The 16,514-nt window shown below is 38.0% G+C and overlaps 1 protein-coding gene across 1 annotated transcript in view; it reads left to right on the top strand.

Annotated features, from left to right (window-relative positions):
- LOC139746704 (uncharacterized) overlaps nt 1-11,238 on the top strand; it is a 385,796-nt gene extending 374,558 nt beyond the window's left edge. The window contains exon 6 of the mRNA XM_071658190.1: nt 143-11,238. Within this exon, the coding sequence (XP_071514291.1) occupies nt 143-394 (252 nt within the window). The 3' untranslated portion in view covers nt 395-11,238. The remainder of the gene's footprint in view (nt 1-142) is intronic.
- The last annotated feature ends 5,276 nt before the right edge of the window (nt 11,239-16,514 follow it).

Below are 16,514 nucleotides of genomic sequence, written 5' to 3'. Positions count from 1 at the left end.
CTTATCTTAAGAGTTTTATCCAATATATGAAAATCATTTCAACTTTGATAAGATAGCTACAGCTCTGACAGAGGTTCAGTGTCCTTTATAACACTGTTTTAAGATTAACAGTCTTTTGCTAATAATTGTTCATTCTTTACAGATGGACTGTGATCCTCTACGATTTAGTCTTCGATGTCGATGTTGTGACAAATCCTTCAGCAACCGTTCCAATCTTCAGCGTCACCTTGCATCACAAGCCAATTATAGGCCATACTCATGTCCAGTTTGCTCTAAGGCCTTTGCTCGCAAGGATGTCTTAAAGAGACATGTGTTAAAGCATAATCTCTCCCAGTCCCTTCATGCCATATTGACAGAACCTGCAGGAATGGTGTCTCTTAGTCCTCCATATTAGGTCTTGTGATTTTGTATCTTCTTTGATAAGTGTTTCATGTTTATAGTGTACTTGTAGCTGATTTTGTCACTCAGTAAGTTTAGTTCCCATTCTTAGAAACAATCCTCTCCTCTCATCTTTATTTATATATTTCATAATTCATTTCATATGTGCAATGCACATCTACGTTCAGAGATACTCTCATGAAATTTATCTGCTACAAAGGAACTAGTTATTTCAAGGGTTTCCTCTATATATTTTTCTATTCAACAGATATGTAAAGGGCCCAAATCAAGCTTCTTATTTTGAAGTATGAAGACTTTTCACAAAATGCTTTTGAGTAAAATGTAACTGTATATTCAACAGAAAAATCAAGTTGAGGGCTGACATAGAAATGTTCAAAACTGAGTATGCTCACAAATGCAAGAGCCAAGGTTCAGTTCTTGATATTATATGACTAAAGACAAAACTCTTACTTTTTTTTCTCTAACAAGATGAGATAATGGCTTCAAGGAGTCATTTTCAAAGGTACTTGTTTTTCTCTGCAAATTTCCTGTTGAAAAGTAACTAACTACCTCTTTATTATAAAGGTATCTAGGATGAAGATTATTAGTCAACTGTATACCCCAGGCCATGCTTTGAACCCTAAGGGCAGCATTCTCTTGCTATGAAATCATGAGTATCTCCTTGGAGGGAATTGCAATGATATTATTATAGTTGAAATTAATGTTTTCAAACAATAAGAGTTTTTTGGATTATTTTTTTGTATGGCCGTATGAGTTATGCTAGCCATGTATAAGAAAACTTCTATCACGTTACTCTATCTAACTCATAGCATCCTTCATATTATTGAACACATAAACCTTTTACAGAGCATCAGATTGGGGAAGAGCAGTGTGGTTTCAGAAGTGGTAGAGGATGTGTGGATCAGGTGTTTGCTTTGAAGAATGTATGTGAGAAATACTTAGAGAAGCAAATGGATTTGTATGTAGCATTTATGGATCTGGAGAAGGCATATGATAGAGTTGATAGAGATGCTCTGTGGAAGGTATTAAGAATATATGGTGTGGGAGGAAAGTTGTTAGAAGCAGTGAAAAGTTTTTATCGAGGATGTAAGGCATGTGTACGTGTAGGAAGAGAGGAAAGTGATTGGTTCTCAGTGAATGTAGGTTTGCGGCAGGGGGTGTGTGATGTCTCCATGGTTGTTTAATTTGTTTATGGATGGGGTTGTTAGGGAGGTGAATGCAAGAGTTTTGGAAAGAGGGGCAAGTATGAAGTCTGTTGTGGATGAGAGAGCTTGGGAAGTGAGTCAGTTGTTGTTCGCTGATGATACAGCGCTGATGTCTGATTCATGTGAGAAACTGCAGAAGCTGGTGACTGAGTTTGGTAAAGTGTGTGAAAGAAGAAAGTTAAGAGTAAATGTGAATAAGAGCAAGGTTATTAGGTACAGTAGGGTTGAGGGTCAAGTTAATTGGGAGGTAAGTTTGAATGGAGAAAAACTGGAGGAAGTAAAGTGTTTTAGATATCTGGGAGTGGATCTGGCAGCGGATGGAACCATGGAAGCGGAAGTGGATCATAGGGTGGGGGAGGGGGTGAAAATCCTGGGAGCCTTGAAGAATGTGTGGAAGTCGAGAACATTATCTCGGAAAGCAAAAATAGGTATGTTTGAAGGAATAGTGGTTCCAACAATGTTGTATGGTTGCGAGGCGTGGGCTATGGATAGAGTTGTGCGCAGGAGGATGGATGCGCTGGAAATGAGATGTTTAAGGACAATGTGTGGTGTGAGGTGGTTTGATCGAGTAAGTAACGTATGGGTAAGAGAGATGTGTGGAAATAAAAAGAGCGTGGTTGAGAGAGCAGAAGAGGGTGTTTTGAAATGGTTTGGGCACATGGAGAGAATGAGTGAGGAAAGATTGACCAAGAGGATATATGTGTCGGAGGTGGAGGGAACGAGGAGAAGTGGGAGACCAAATTGGTGGTGGAAAGATGGAGTGAAAAAGATTTTGTGTGATCGGGGCCTGAACATGCAGGAGGGTGAAAGGCCGGCAAGGAATAGAGTGAATTGGATCGATGTGGTATACTGGGGTTGACGTGCTGTCAGTGGATTGAATCAGGGCATGTGAAGTGTCTGAGGTAAACCATGGAAAGCTGTGTAGGTATGTATATTTGCGTGTGTGGACGTATGTATATACATGTGTATGGGGGTGGGTTGGGCCATTTCTTTCGTCTGTTTCCTTGCGCTACCTCGCAAATGCGGGAGACAGCGACAAAGCAAAAAAAAAAAATAAAATAAAATAAAAAATAAACCTTTTATTCTTTCCAGTAAGGCACATCTGAGATACAAAGCAAGATGATATGCATGAATGATGACTCTGAATGTGCAACTCATCAGAAGTTTCTAAAAGCAATTCACTGTCACAGAAGGCAATGAGTGGTCATGAAATGGTAGCCTCAGAAGGCAGGTGATGATAGATTTTGAAAGGAAATAAGAAGGAAACTTGGAGAGAGGAATAGAACAGCCAGATGGAGAAAATAGACAAAATATAAATGCATGAAAGTCCAGGCATGCAAAGGAATGATAAACAACAGAACAGTATAAGACACTGTTAAAGAGCATACTGAAGAGTAGAAATGGCACATTAGGGTTTTTATGACTTAAAGCTAAGGGTTGGTAAACAAAGAGAAGTAATGGGATTATCCCAAGAACAGTAAATAGTAAGTGTAATTACTTGTTTGTGTTTACCAAAGTGTCCAGTAAGGGAGAGGGAGTTTTATATTAATGAGGCTCCATCTTTTATAATCCTTTGAATTTTGTAGGCAGTCCGTATTCATGATTCTAACATGCTCTGATGTTTTAGTAGTACTTTTATACATCTTTTCTTGCACATTTGTGCTTACTTACTTTATCATGACCTTTGGATATTTTGTCTTTATACCTTTGCAGTAGTTGACTTTAACAATCTGCATGTTTCATTGTTAACTGAAGCATATGGATTGTCCCTGCAGTGTTATAAGTGAATATTTGTTTTGCTTCAACAGAATTCTCTGGAGGAGGATTATGCACTATTAATATTTACATAAAGTTCTTTCATACAGTTACACTTCCCATTATTTTTTTGTTTGAATGGGCCATCCATCAGTATTTCTTGATACTTGATATTATTCTTCACAAATAGGGCCAGTCTCCCTCCTTTTTTGTTTCCTCTTTTCCTCTCTGCTATCACGCATCCTTCTAGACACACTAGATCAGACCTTATCTCTTTAATAAGTTTTGTCTCCAGTGCCCCAACAATATCAGGTTTATTATCTTTAATTCAATCCATTTTCTGTATGTTAGTTTGCATTCATGTACATTATTTTCATCATAACATTCACATCACTTAATACTCCTGACCTCTCTGAGGAAGCAGTGAAGTTTTTCTGCTCTTTAACCACTTTCAATGTCTTCCATTGTTTTGCCTTCTGACAGTATTCCTTACATATTTATAATTTTTTTTTTCCTTTTACCATCTTTGATATGTACCCTATTGAATTCTTCCTTGTTGTCAGTGTATAGCCTTCTTAAGTACCTCTTGGCTTAAATTTCCGTACTGAGATTAATCATTACTGGTCATGCCCATATGTCTGCATTTATATCTACCAGTTCTGTGTTTCTCTTTTTTTATCATAAATTGCATTTGGCCTGTCTGTAGCCAATAGTAAGCTTTTTATTATTATTTCTTCCTTTGCCACCATTTCCTCTTTGGCTGAAATTTGGTGCTCATCTAAAAATCAACAGCTTACATGCCTCCCTCTTTACTAATGCTCTTAGTTTTGATGCAACCCACATGTCAGCTAAGTCTTGCAGTGTTGCTTCATCATCCTCAATGTCTTTGGTTTTTGTAAAGTTTCCAGTTTGCCAACATGCACTGATCATGAATACTTTGGACTTACATAAATCCTCCATAAGATCTTATACTTCCTATCTCAAACAGTGTATTTTGCCCCCCCCCCCCCTTGTCTCTCTCTCGGTCTCTCTCTCTCTCTCTCTCTCTCTCTCTCTCTCTCTCTATCTCTGTCTATCTATCTATCCATCTATCTATCTATCTATCTATCTATCTATCTGATATATGCACTTACTGTACAATATAACAGTTGAAAGCTGAAAAGCCCATGACATAAATTTCAGTACTACCACTTGTTACTTTTGCAGTCCTAAAAAGTAAGATCTCCATATGACCACCACCTATTCACCATATCTAAACAATTCAAACCATTTATAGTAGTTGTACTTCAGTTGTAATGGCCTTCTTGATGGATATTTTTGAGTCATGAATTGGGGATTACAACCATTGATCATGATATGAATACAGCTCAAAATGTACTCCGCACAAACACAATGGCAACATAAGGAGAGTTAAGGGTGGCACAGGCAAAACTGATGTCATGTTTATGTTATGGTTCAAAGTAGCTAGTTTGGCACCCAGTCCAAAATCAACATTGCAACTTCATGACTTTGATAACTTAAAGCAGAATTTCATATCTTAGAACACATCAATATTACCTAATTGATGGATGGAAATTAAAGCAAAACAACATTAGTCGGGGCAACATTATTTGGGGCCTCCTGTATACATCTCACTGATTCATATCAAGAGAAGCTTGCAGTTTTAGGGTATAATGCGCATGTAATGTATGGTGTAAGGCAGCATTTGATATGTTCACCAATAATCTCATATGTATCCGCCAGTTTTGTACGAAATATATTTATGGTAATAGCTAGATTAAGTTGCAGGTTGTACCTCTCTAATCCAGTGCTCTTTGGTCTGGCAACTCCTGTGGTCTGGCATGTTTTGAGTCCACCACCATTAGTTAGTAGTTTGTGGATCTGGCACCAGGGCAGCACTGTTGGAAGCACTGAAGCACCAAAACCTGTTTACATTGCAGCCGATCTAATTAACAATTCTGTTCATTTTTTATATTCTGCTGTTTTTAACCCTTCAGGATGTCGTCCAAGAGACCAAGAGGTGCAGAAGATGGTGCTAGTGCTAATAAGCATAAGCATAAATCATTGTCTATACTTGAAAAGGTGGAGTTAGTGAAAAAAATTACATAATGGTATTTCCATAAAGACTTCATGTGAATACTATGAGGTTGGAGCATCAACTGTGTAAGACTTAGAGGTCAGTTTCTGTTTTGTAGCATTTTTTGTGTTCCAGCAATTGCCATGTTCCAAGATTACCGGATTAAAGAGGTACAGCCTATATAACAGCAGAAGTAAAGAACTTACATCAGTGGAATTTCACAGATGTATATTAATACATCTGTGAAATTCTGTTATCCAAGACTTATACAATATAAGTTTATGCTCTGAGAATTTTGGGGAGAAACACCTGACCAGCCAAGACCTAGACAAGAAGAGTGTATGGTTGCGCTTCTGTCTGGGAGAGGGGTAAGTAAAACTACAGCTACCTAACCAAAGCACTGAACCTTGGCTTTTGACATTTATTTTTGTAAGATTCTCACTTAGCCAAGGAGATTCCTACAAAGTAGGAATCTTAGATATAATTCATATTATGATATTTAGTAGTGTACATGTCACTGGCATAGATTATCTTTCATTTTAATGGCTACTGGGTCCTAGAAATACACCAATACAAGTGAGATTTTATGTCTACATGATTTTTCACAAAATAAGGTGAAGTACATACAAAGGTATTTGTGACATACTATCTCTGGCTTATGAAATGGTGTATGCAGAGCCATTAGACTGACAAAAAATTCTGCAAGTTTGACCCACAAATATAATTTTGCTGGAGAATTTGAAATGCCTGGCAGTCATTTTGGAAGTACTGATGTGATCAAAAGGCCATGGGTAGTCTAACTAATCTGTATCATGCCAACTGCTGAAGGTTAAAGAGAACTGTGGTTTCAGAGAGTTATGTGAAAAGGATTTATTATGCACACAATGTCAAGACTAATTATTTCTTATATGGTAATTTGACAAGACATGATTTCCAGTTTTATATGGAATGTGTGAATTTGAATTTTTATTTTCTATGTTTGGTTAGATATTATGATTTATTTTCACATATTTACTTCAATATACCTTGGCCTACATTAAAGAAAATGCTTCACATGTATATGTTCCTATCAGGTTTATTTTATCATGACAAATTATTTTATGATATTTTTTTGGTCCGTACAAGTTCATGGGATAGTCTGTGAGCCATACCTATGGATGGTACTCTCTGGTTTCAGTACAGCTTGAGAATGGATATGTGCAAATTAGGCCATTGTTTGCTTGTTCCTGACACTACCTCGCTAAGGTGGAAGAAGTTGTGAAAAAATGAATGACAACATTTCCCAGGAATACACTTTTACCCTCTCAGTCTCCAGAAACAGAGAAATGGTAGAAGTTGTTAATAACCAGAAAACAGACCCCCAGGTTCATGTGATAATGGCCATTTATAATAAATATCAGAAAATACTGGGTATTTATACAGCTGCTTGGCATCAGTAATGTGGTTAAAGTTAATTTGATTTTACATATATGATAAACATTATAATTTTGGCAAGTGCCTAATGGTTTGAATGGTATGTAACTGACAGGCATCTGGAGGATGTGGTTTTATTCTTCTGAAAAGAAAATCTACAACTTTTCTAAGTAACACTGGTGCCATGTGGCTGTTTAGCTTTTTTTCTTTCTTGTGGTCTGTCCCATGAGCATGAGAGTTTCTCTTGGATATCTTTAGGAAAACTAGGGTTAGGACCATCCTGAGTATTTCCATTGAGAAGGTTCTTGTCTTCCCCACCCTTTGTCTATCACATAACTGTGATAGCCACAGCTTGCTTTTTTCAGATCTGGACTTTGCTGATTCAAAGACCTCCCACTCGCTCATGTCTGTGCAGCAACTCATAGAATCCTCTGGGACCCCTTACCATTAAGAAGTCTGCTACCAGTCCAACTTTTTCCATCTCATGTAGTAGTATCCTTTTTCTTTTTTTTATATTCATTATTTCATGTATTCCCCATATTCCATAATCCCCACATTTCATAGGAGGTACCTAAGGGGGTTGGGAGCAAGGGGCTGGAAACCCTCCCCTTCTGGTATTTCAGTTTCTGAAAGAGGAAGCACAAGGAATCAATCGGGAAGTGTTCCTCCTCCTTGAAGGTCTCAGACTGGGGTGTCTGAATGCGTGTGGATTTAACCAAGATAAGAAGAGAGGAGAGGTAGGTAGTATGTTTGAGGAAAGAAACTTGGATTTGCTAGCTCTTAGTGAAACAAAGCTCAAGGGTAAAGGGGAATAATTGTTTGGAAATGCCATGGGAGTAAAGTCAGATTGATGGGGGGACAAGAGCTAAGGAAGAAGTAGCACTACTCCTGAAGTATGATTTGTGGGAGTGTGTAATAGAGTGTAAGAAAGTAAATTCTAGATTGATGTGGGCAAAACTGAAAGTGGGTGGTGAGAGATGGGTGATTATTGATGCTTATGCACCTAGTCATGAGAAGAAAGATCATGAGAAGCAAGTGTTTTTGGGCAGTTGAGTGAGTGTGTCAACTGTTTTGGTGCATGAGACCAGGTATTAGTGATAGGTGATTTAAATGTGAAGATAAGTACTGTGGCAGTTGAGGGTATAATTAGCGCACATAGGGTATTCAGTGTTGTGAATGGAAATGGAGAAGAGCTTGTGGCGTTGCCTGCTGAAATTAGACTAAAGATTGGAGATACCTGATTTAAAAAGAGAGATATACACAAGTATATGTAAGTGCGTAGTAGATATGGTCAATGAGCATTATTGGATTACATATTAATTGATAGGCATGTGAAAGAGAGACTTTTGGATATAAATTTGCTGAGAGGAGCAGCTGGTGGGATATCCAATCACTACCTTGTGTAGGTGAGAGTGAAGCTTTGTAGAGGTTTTCAGAAAAGAGGAGACAGTGTCAAGGAGAAGAGGGTATTGAGAGTGAAGGAGCTTGGAAAGTAGATGTGTGTAAAGAAGTACCAGGAAAGATTGAGTGTGAAATGGCAAAAAGTGAGAGCAAATGAAATGGAGGGAGTGGGTGAGGAATAGGAGGTATTTAGGGAAGCAATGATGGCATGTGCAAGAGATGCATATGGTATGTGAAACGTGGGAGGTTGGCAGATTAAAAAGGGTAGTGAATGGTGTAATGAAGAAGTGAAGTTGCTTGTGAAAGAGAAATGAGAGACATTTGGGAGGTACTTACAAGAAAAGAGTGCAAGTGATTGGGAGATGTATAAGAGAAAAAGGCAGGAGGTCAAGAGGAAGGTGCAGGGGTTGAAAAAGAGTGCAAATGAGAGTTAGGTTGAGAGAGTATAGTTAAAGTTTAGGGAGAATAAAAAGATATTTTGGAAGGAGATGAATAATGTGCAAAAGACATGAGAACAAATGGGGACATTGGTTTAGTGAGCAAAAGGTGAGGTGATAACAGGTAGTGATGGAGTAAGGAGGAGATGGAGTGAGTATTTTAAAGGATTGTTAAATGTGTTTGATGATAGAGTGGCACATGTAGGGTGTTTGAGCTGGGATGGTATGTGAAGTGAGAAAATCAGGGGGAGTAGTTTGGTAAAAAGAGAAGAGGTAGTGAAAGCCTTGCGGAAGATGAAATCTGGCAGGGCAGTGGGAGTGGATGGTATTGCAGTTGAATATATTAAGAAAGGGGTGACTGTGTTGTTTGTTGATTGGTTGGTAAGGATATTCAGCATGGTGAATGTTCAAACTAGAGAGGCATAAGTTTTTTAGTATACATGAAAAATCATTTGGGAGGACATTGATTGAGAGGATGAAGGCATATACAGAGCATCAGAATGGGGAGGAGCATTGTTGTTTCAGAAGTTGTAGAGGATGTGTGGATCAGGTGTTTTCTTTGAAAAATATGTGTGAGAAATACCTAGAAGAATGATGGATTTGTAAGTGGCATTTATGAATATGGAGAAGGCATAGATAGGGTTGACAGAAATGCATTATGGAAGGTCTTAAGAATATATGGTGTGGGAGGTAAGCTACTAGAAGCAGTTAGAACTTTTTATCAAAGGTGTAATAGGAAGAGAGAAGTGATTGGTTCACAGTGAAGGTCGGTTTGTAGCAAGGGTGAGTGATGTCACCATTGTTGTTTAATTACTTTATGGATTGGGTGGTGAGGGAGGTATATGCAAGAGTTTTGAAGAGAGGGGTGAGTATGCAGTCTGTTGGGAAGAGAGGGCCTGAGAAATGAGTCAGTTGTTCTTTGCTAATGATACAGTACTGGTGACTGATTTGAGTCAGAAACTGCAGAAGTTGGTGACTGAGACTGGAAGAGTATGTGAGAGGAAAAAGTTCAGAGTAACTGTGAATAAAAGCAAGATTATTAGGTTCATCAAGGTTTAGGGAAAAGATCGTTGGGATGTAAGTTTGAATGGATAATAGCTAGAGGAAGTGAAATGTTTTAGATATCTGGGAAAGGAAATGGCAGCAAATGGAACTATGGAAGTTTAAGTGAGTCATAGGGTAGGGGAGGGGGTGAAGGTTCTGGGAGTGATGAAGAATGGTGGAAAGAGAGAACATTATCTCAGAGAGCAAAAATGGGTATTTTTGAAGGAATAGTATTTCCAACAATATTGTATGGTTGCAAGGCATGGACTATAGATATGGTTGTGCAGAGGAGGGTGGACAATATATAGTGTGAAAAGGTTTTACCAAGGATGTAAAGCATGTGTACGAGAGGGAAGAGAGGTAGGAAATGATTGGTTCCCAGTGAATGCTGTTTTGCGGCAGGGGTGCATGATGTCTCCATGGTTGTTCAGTTTGTTTATGAATGGGGTTGTTAGGGAGGTGAATGCAAGAGTTTTGGAGAAAGGGGCAAGTATGCAGTCTGTTGTAGATTAGAGGGCTTAGAAATTGAGTCAGTCGTTGTTCACTGATGATACAGCACTGGTGACTGATTCGAGTAAGAAACTGCAGAAGTTGTTGACTGAGTTTGGTAAAATGTGTGAAAGGATAAAGTTGAGAGTAAATGTGAATAAAACCACCTCACAACACCTGTTATCCTTGAACATTCTATTTCCAATACATCCACCCTTCTCCACATAGCTTTATCTACTGCCCATGCCTTGCATCCATACAGTATTGTTTAAACCACTATACCCTGAAATATACCCATTTTTGTCCTCCCTGTACCTTCATCCCCTCACCCTTTCTGTGACCCACTTCTGCTTCAGTGGTTCCTTTTGCTGCCATATCCACTCCCAGGTATGTAAAACACTTCAATTCACCAGATATGCTTTTTAACAAGGTCTAAACTCTGATTTTCCTGGAGATATCCTAGAGAATCTCTCTTGCTCATCAGACACTACATCAAAGAAAGTTATTTTTTCAATGTTGAAACCTTCATTTTAGTGCAAAAAGTGCATTTTTTATATCATGCTCAACAGAACTTTGCTTAAGCAATGATGACCTGAAAGTGTTAATATCCAGTTACCCACTATACCATGGTGGCCCAATGCTCAATGAGTAAACTATTACAGTAGTTTCTATTTTTCAGTTATTAAGGACTAATCTTTTATTTGAAAGTGATTTAAGATAATAACTTTGATTAAGAGAGCTTCCAACAAATAATTTTTCCAAAACCATGTGCTCACTGTATGTTACTTTCTGTTACCTGTTTTTTGCTCAAAACCATTTTTCATTTTGTATTTAAGATTGCATGTAACATTTAATGTAATACCTAAAGCATAAGAGAGCATATGCAAAGCACTCTGTATGCTTCAATGCCATCCATGTCATATTAATTAAGGATTACTTTTATCTGATAAGTTGATTTCAGAAAGATATGAAATAAGAAGTCTCTTTCTGAAAACTGGAATAAATAAATGAATAATGTTGTGAATGGTTATTTTATTTTTCCTATAACGTTCTTTGCCAGTTTATGTAGATCACAGATCCACCTTGATATTAGTTTTCTATCTCTTAATACTTTCTAGATATATTAGCCAATTGGTCCATTTAGTTCATTTGCGGTATTTCCTTTTTTTCTCCACACATTTCTTTGTTGTGTTTTTGTCAAACACATGTACAATAATTGCATCATGGTTTTTTTCATAACGAAATCTCAAGCACATACTTGAACAAACTGTTTCACTTTTACAACATCATTATTTCTAGATCAAAAGGATATTAAGTTTGAGTAATTTTGAAATATTTTTTTTGTTGCTTTTTGTGTTAACTCTATCATGCCTCAGTGTAGACATTCTTGATTATAAGGGATAAATTACTGAATTATCAAAGTGATACACCACAGAGTCAGCTCAAACACCTTTTATTTAACACATATTTGTAACTGTGGAAGATGTTTTGTAAGTTTAAATGGATGTGTACTGGTCCAACTTGTGATCTTGTTCTGATCTAGAACTGTCATACAGTGACCTGAGGTGGGTTGTCAGTGATAGCCTGAAAAGTATATTGAAATTTCAAATTGGGCTGTAAAACTAAAATGAATCTCAAGATTTTATTAAATTTTACATAAATTTTTTTGGCTGAAGTTGAAATCCTAAAGTTACTGGGAAAGAGCCAAGGAGTGGCATCACTGGCAAGGCTAAGTGCTGGTCTTGGACCCATAACAACTTGTCCTTGTATCAAACATGAATAAATCATGAATGGCTCTGGCAATGAGCGGCCAGTGCCAAGCAAACCTTACTGGGAACTTTGGAAGAGCTTTACTTTTGCAATGGAAGCCATGTTAGCAGAAAAAAATTAATCCAACAATTTTGGTGCTTGTGAATTTTAAGCACTGGGGCACATGTCCTCTCCCAGCAAAATAAAAAAAAAATCCCATTGGTTAGGACTATACAATATGAGTTTAAAAAAGTAAATATATGTGTACTTTTGAATCAATGTTGATTAAATAAGCTTGGCATGCTGATAGGATCCCTGAAGCCTTGGTCTCTAAGTTGGACTGCCTCCATTCCTGCAGTTTCACTCTTGCCACCTTCTACTCACCTTGTACTTCACCTTTTTCCAACTGCATGAACAATATTTCAAACCGTTTTCCAATCATATCTGCACATCTTCGATTTCTATAGATAGATTTCATGGGGACCGTGAGCTTTATTTGGGTCAAAACCTCGTAGTTTTCCGTTAATGCTCTCTATGACCCCATACTACCATACAGGTGTTGAGGCACTAGCTTCTTCCACTGTGAAAACTAAAACCTGTTATGCAGTTCCTTGCAAAACATGAACCCGTAATGCTGTTCCTCTCAAAACTTGGACCAGTTATGCCGATCCTTGTAAAACTTGAACCTGTTATGCAATTCCTTGCAAAACATGAAACATGCAGTTTCTTACATAACCTTTCATCATCATAAGCCAAATCTTACCTTTGAATTAGACTAAATAGCCACTCTGATATTTTACTCCTGATGGATTTAGAGGAAAGTTTTGGAATTTTGCCTGACCTATCCACAATATATTTTCCTTGTGTCTTTGTTCCTCATTTAAACTGCTACGCTAGTTTCATCCTATCCTGTACTGTACATGAGGTGTAATAAGCAAATTAAGTACTACATAGGTACTGTCTTCAAATTCCACTTGGCGAGGACGCTATATCACGATGAATTTAATGTTTCGTCCCACATCAGACCATGTTGGAGATTGAATCCAAAACTAAACACACCAATTGCAAGGACGATATAGGCACATAAAGGTCACACATAGGAATGTAGTAAACTTTATTTAGATCCTGTATTTTGCAAAGAACAATAGTAATCACCTCTCAACCAGAGAAAAGTACCTTATCCACATTGCCCTTCAAATTCATACACACTTGTCAGGAAGACTGGAATAGATATATTTCAAGATAGATAGATGGCTTGGGAATGGCAAGCCCTGAAGATGAGATGGTATTTTTTGTATTATCCCATGGCCTGATTTTTTTGGGGGGAAGGAAGGGGGTGGGGGGAACTATGGGTCATACTCTCACTAAATCATCAATATTTTTTATGATGTCCAATGTTGGTGGGTCATGAGCTACTATTTAGTCATTCTGATTTTTATAAACTCAAATTCTAGAGGATATGATGCAGATATACTTCTCCATTTGCAGTAACACATCTCTGGAAAGCATATGAAATTGGTAAAGATTACCAGGAACTTGGAAATGTTTGTATAATTTTGTCTAGAAATATGTACTGTCTTCAGTATGTTTTTTTTTATTACATTTTTCAAAGATATACAAAGTGAGAGGAGAAAGAATATTTTGACTTCCCCAAGATGACAAAGATTACAACATTGGTAAGATGTTCTTTTGTGTTTTAGTCATTTTTTAGATATGATTTGTCCATATCTAATGCACTTATTAGTTGTCTTGTACATAGGTTTATTTTTCCATGACACTCGATGTCTTTGCCTTACATGTTTTTTATGTTGAAGGCCCCAGTCACAGACAAAAGTCCACATCAAGGCTGGACCCCAATTGAAATATAGAGAGAATTATGAAACAGAGAAAAAAGTCAAGGGAAAGTACTTACAAATTCTTAAGGATGTGAAAGACCTTTCTTTTGAATTGTGCCAGGTTACAGGTAATGGGAAAGACATGAGGAGGTAAAAAGTTCCAAAACTTAGACATGTAGGGAAAGAAGTAAGTTTCAAAATGGCCCACCCTTTAGTTGCTCATGGCCACATAATGATCATGTGATGCAGCAGCTTGTCGAGTATTGTGTGGTCTAGCTAGTGGTGGGAGCACACAAGCAGCCAGGTCTCGACAGCAAAAACCAAAGTAATACTTATAGAAAAGGGGAAGTGAATCAACATTGCAGCATAGGGGAAGGTGGTCAAGTTTGGAAGCTAGCCTGGGACAGTTTATAAGTTGGACAGCTTTTGACTCAACTCTGTAACATAAGGATACAGAGCTTAAACCACCCCAAATGTGAGAGCGGCACTCCATACAAGGACTACTAATCAATCCCTTTTATAAACGGAGCAACTATTCAGAGGTTTAAACATCTAAACGGGACAACCATTTCTTAGAGGCAGACTTAGCTATTCCTGTAATGTGGGGTTTCCAAAGAAGAGTGGATGTTACAGTAATGCCAAGTATGTTCACTGAGTCAAGAGGTGGAATTACAGAACCATCAAAGGAGAGACGAGAGTTGTGAGGAGTTTTTGATAGAGAGATGGATAGAAAATGGGTCTACGAGGCATTAAGCTTAATAAGATTTTGTGTGCCCCACTGAGTTATCCTGTCCAAGTCTGAGTTTATTGAGGAAGTTGTGTCAAAACGAGATGCAGATTGAGAAAGAGGGAGCAGAATTGAAGGATGTGGATGTATGCAGTGTTGAGTCATCAGCATATGAGTGCATTGAATTATCTGTAGAGGAGAATAAATAGTTGAAAAAAAAAAGTAGGGGACGGGACAGAACCTTGAGAGACACCACTGTTGATTGAGAAAAGGGGAGAGGCTGATTCATCAGCAACCACAGAGACAGATTGGCCAGAGAGGAAGCTAGATATGAAGGAGCAAAGTGAGGGAGGGAAAACAAAAGAGGGGAGCTTAGAGATGAGACCGCAATGCCACACCCTGTCAAAAGCCTTAGACATGTCAAGGGCAATCACACATTACTCCCCAATCTTTCAGAGATGATGACCAGACATTAGTAAGATAAGAAGGAATACCACCGTTGGATCTCGTCTTATGGAAGTCGTACTGGCGATCAGAAAGGAGACTGATTCTCGGTGTTTAAGGATATGGGCAGTGATAAAAGCTTAATGAGAGAAGGAGAGTGTCCAAGGCCAATGTTCCTAATCCCTTGTCTGAATGGCCTCTGAATAGGAACACTTGAACCATGGAGGAAGAGGGGATAAATGCTTCCATTCCTGCAAGAATAACCTCTGCAATGCGTTTGGCAGAGACAGAAGCATCATTACATGAGAGACAGTAATTTACCCAAGGAAAGACAGATAAGAAACGACGTACGTTATTTCAGTCATCTTTGTTCAGGTGCCAGTATTTACACTTAGAATTCTAGGGGCTGCTGGAGGGGAGTTGCCTTTAGAATATATATATATATATATATATATATATATATATATATATATATATATATATATATATATATATATAGTTTCTTTTAAACTATTTGCCATTTCCCGCGTTAGCGAGGTAGCGTTAAGAACAGAGGACTGGACCTTTTTTGGAATATCCTCACCTGGCCCCCTCTGTTCCTTCTTTTGGAAATTTTATATATATATATATATATATATATATATATATATATATATATATATATATATATATATATATATATATATATATACCTCGCAAACGCGGGAGACAGCGACAAAGTATAATGAAAAAAAATATATATATATATATTTACGAGAGTGTGATCAGATGAAGCAATTGGGGGCGAATTGTGTATTTACAGCGGGATGGACTAGAGGTGAAAAAGGAAATGCAGGATATTCAGAGAGTGGTCACAGCGGTCAAGTATATGGGTAGGGTGGGAGATACCTTGCTCTAAATGATCGAGAATGTGAGGGCTTTCATCCCTCCACTATTCGTAGGGGAGGAATTCAACCATTCCCTATGGTGAACGTTGAAATTTCCGAGGCAGAGAATCTCAGCTTGCGGGTGAAAGGATGTCACGGTTTCATGGCAGAAGTTTAGATAGTCGGAGGATATAGAAATTGGTTGAATTAGGAGAGTAATAGGAAAAACAGAGGAAAAGTTTGGTCGTACAGCGACAGACTTTAAGCCATATAACATCAAAGTTTGGAGACTCAAGGTCCTTGATGCGTGCAACAGGAATGTTTACGTTGGCATAAGCACCACCTTTGAACCAGAATCGTAAGTGGTTGTTGTTATATATGAAAAAAAGGAACTAGCGAAAACATTAGACAACTGTTAGGAGAGGTACTAGAGAGATGGTGTTCCACTGAGCAGAAGTTACTAAAGAGAACACGAATGTTGGTCTAATGAACAGAAAAATAGGAAGGTCTTTATAGAGAGAAAAAGGCACTGTGGGAAGGGCTGGTACTACTTCTGCCAGAGCAATCCCTCTCATTGGCAGTCAAGTCAGGCAGAAACCTCCGGAGTCCGGTATTCAGAAAATTTAATATCCACTCTGTTGTGGTAGATACTTCGTGTTCTATAAAAAAAAAA

This window comes from Panulirus ornatus, chromosome 66 (assembly GCF_036320965.1).
Source record: "Panulirus ornatus isolate Po-2019 chromosome 66, ASM3632096v1, whole genome shotgun sequence".
NCBI lineage: Eukaryota > Metazoa > Arthropoda > Malacostraca > Decapoda > Palinuridae > Panulirus > Panulirus ornatus.
The sequence above is the reverse complement of the archived record's forward strand: the minus strand, read 5'-3'. Positions and strand labels throughout refer to the sequence as shown.